The 3,066-nt window shown below is 40.5% G+C and overlaps 1 protein-coding gene across 1 annotated transcript in view; it reads left to right on the top strand.

Annotated features, from left to right (window-relative positions):
- nudt18 (nudix (nucleoside diphosphate linked moiety X)-type motif 18) overlaps positions 1–3,060 on the top strand; it is a 3,414-nt gene extending 354 nt beyond the window's left edge. The window contains exons 2-5 of the mRNA XM_035658094.1: positions 363–437; positions 647–770; positions 1,295–1,419; positions 2,512–3,060. Coding sequence (XP_035513987.1) covers positions 363–437; positions 647–770; positions 1,295–1,419; positions 2,512–2,894 — 707 coding nt within the window. The 3' untranslated portion in view covers positions 2,895–3,060. The remainder of the gene's footprint in view (positions 1–362; positions 438–646; positions 771–1,294; positions 1,420–2,511) is intronic.
- Positions 3,061–3,066: the final 6 nt, after the last annotated feature.

The following is a 3,066-nucleotide window of genomic DNA, read 5'->3' as shown; positions in this document are numbered from 1 at the left end:
AAGAGGATGTGTGTGCTGTGTGTGTGTGTGTGTGTGTGTGCTCATCAGGAGGAGTGCTGATGGTGCAAGGAGGCGAAGAGGAGTGTTATAAGCAGTGGTAGCTTGCCTGAGGGAGGTGGAGGTTGGGGAGAGCCTGGAGGAGGAAAGCTAAGGACGAAGAGGTGAGACACCACACTCTCACACACACATCATACAGACACACACACTCTCACACACTCACACACACCACACACACTCTCCTCTCACACACACACCACACACAACACACACACACACACACAACTCTGTCCTGGTTTACCTGAGTCACAAGCTCTGTTTGTCTGCAAGGTTGTATAAGGTTAGGAGCGGGGTTTGACTGTGAGCAATCACCTTGCCTGCTGGTCCCAGGAACAGGGAACGCAGTGGATTGATTTATCCTTTTTCTGGCCAAGTCACAGGTCAGAGGTCACACATACACTTACATGTTATACTTCTGTTTCTTATGAGGACCCACATTGACCTAATTGTCCGCCCCTTTTTGCTCTCTCCTGCCAATAACAGTTTGAGAAAGCCTCCAGTCAACTTCCTCCTTTTTCCTGTACTTAGATAACTAATCTACATACAAAGCTAAAGCTGTCAGAAACATGTGTTGACCTCTGTTTGTCAGGTGGGAGTTTAAAGACTCCGACAGCAGCAGATAACGAGTCTCTTCAGGCCTCCTGGTGGGACAGACAGTCTGCGCTGCCTCTGCGGGGACGAGACATCCTCCGCCTCATCGACTGCGGTCTCAAGTACGACACTCTCAGTCTTTGTCCTAAGCTAGGCTAAACATGTCTCTGTCCTGTCACACAATAACACAAACACACCAACCAATTGAGGCAAAACACTGAACTATCCCTTTAAGTAAAAGTACTCCATTACAAGTAAAATCTTACATAAGTAGATCTACAGAAGTGTTATAATCAAAATGCACTAAAACTATTAAAGGTAAAAGGTTTTAACCACCTTATACACTAAAGTTCAATAGTTAATTAGTCCAGATGAATCTGACAGGTCCTGAGATCATTAAAGGGAATAAAGGAAAGTTCACACACGTTTTTATTAATATTTTGGACTTCCTTTTAATCTTGTATGTTTAGTGAAATATTGGCTAATTTAGTTTATTATATAACAATTCTTTAAACTGATCATATGTTGTTTTTAATGTCATCAATTGATCACTTTAATCAACATGGTCTGAAATGTGATGAAAGTTTGATGAAAACAGTGAGATTATGAAGCTGAATACTAACTCTGGCTGCTGTGCTGTGTTCAGGTACCGTCAGGATCCCTGGCATCCTGTCACGTTACCTGTGGACCTGAGTTGCCGCCATGTGGTGCAGAGACTCGTCCTGGTCTTCACCAACGCTGAGCAGCAGATCTGGATCCTGCTCGTCAAAGGTAGCTAACTGCTCATCAGATGAAAAACAAATCTGTAAATAAGAGCTGCTTTAAAGTATTTTCAGATAAAGTCACAAACATTTTTCTTTGTTTCTATCAATGCAGCAACTTGATGATAAAATACAATAAGACTTCAGCTTTTATTTGGTTCAAACACTAAACTCAACCCGGCACAGGCGTCTATATTTATATAGTATATGTGACTCATATTATAATTATATATAATATTCATATCCTAATAACTGTAACAGATATAAAAAGATGAACACGTACGAGTAAATGACAGCAACAGGCTTTATATGTATACATTTTAATTATTTGTCTATCTGCAAAAGTGTGCGAGTAGATGCAGTCTAAAAAACATGCAGAAGAATAAAAAGCGTATGAAATAAAGATTCAAATTATTTGACTTCACTAAAACGTAAAATAATAAAATTTACCTATAAATAAAAAAGTTAATATTAATAGATCTATGCCCGGAATATACAGCAACGACTGCTGTCCATATATACAGTGCCAACCGCCACCCCGTATCTACAGCAGTGATATTTGCCCTGTATATACAGCACAGACTGCTGCCCTGTATCTACTGCAATGACCTGTGTCCTTTATCCATCCTGACCTATGTAACTTATTATTGTCAAATGGAATAAATCAAAACTTTATTAACTGTCTCTGAAAGACAATAGGTTTCAAATTATTGGACATCACTAAAACGTATGACATAAACTTAACATTAATATTACTGTTACTATTATAGGAATCAAATAGACAGCACTGACCTATTTAATGGTAATATCATTATTGTTACTATTATTTAAAGCAAATAAACAGTACAAACCTCTGACCTGTATAAAGCACTGACTTATGTAGGTATTATTTTCAAATGGACAATCAAATCTTTATTGTCTCTGAAAGACAAACAGTGTCAAATTATTATCGTCTTTCATGGCTGTAGCATGAAGGAACTGCACACTTTAATTTTATTGGGAAAGTTGTGTTGTATAATGATAAATACATTTCCTTGATACTTGGAAAAAAGACAAAAACTCCTTTGTGTTCCTAACCCCCCCTTCGTTCTCCATCCTGCAGCTCCGGTGCTCCACCTCCCCACAGCGGCGGCGGTGAAAACGCATGCGGTGACCTGGGCAGCCAACATGGTGGTACAGGAAGCCATGCCGTCAGTATACTACGACCAGGACGTCAACACGCTGGGAATCTTCAGCCTGCAGCACAACGGCCGGCAACATGGGAAGACGGATGGCGTGTGCCTTAACACGCTGGTGGCACTGGTGCCTGACTACGTCCAACGCAACGAGGACGGAGAGAAGGTGGAGTGGACGGGGACGGGAACGCCTCCGCCTGTAGAAAACCCACGATATGTCTGGCACGAAGTCCAGAAACAAACACTGAGAGAGAAACTGCAGGAAAAGACCAAGAAAACCTCCATCTTACCCATCCACAGCCTGTACTGACCAAATTATATCACTGATCATATCACTATCATTCAACAAGAGGACTCTTAATGTGAAAGGAGCACACTGAGTGAAAGGAGCTTTTATTCTGAAAGAAAATGTCTAATGTTATTGTATTAAGAGTTTAAATGTGAACGGAGCAATAAAATAGTAACATTTATGTTTGATTTTA

Source organism: Morone saxatilis, unplaced genomic scaffold (assembly GCF_004916995.1).
Source record: "Morone saxatilis isolate NCDOM2014 unplaced genomic scaffold, NCSU_SB_2.0 Contig16, whole genome shotgun sequence".
NCBI lineage: Eukaryota > Metazoa > Chordata > Actinopteri > Moronidae > Morone > Morone saxatilis.
This window is presented reverse-complemented; position numbering and strand designations above follow the sequence as displayed.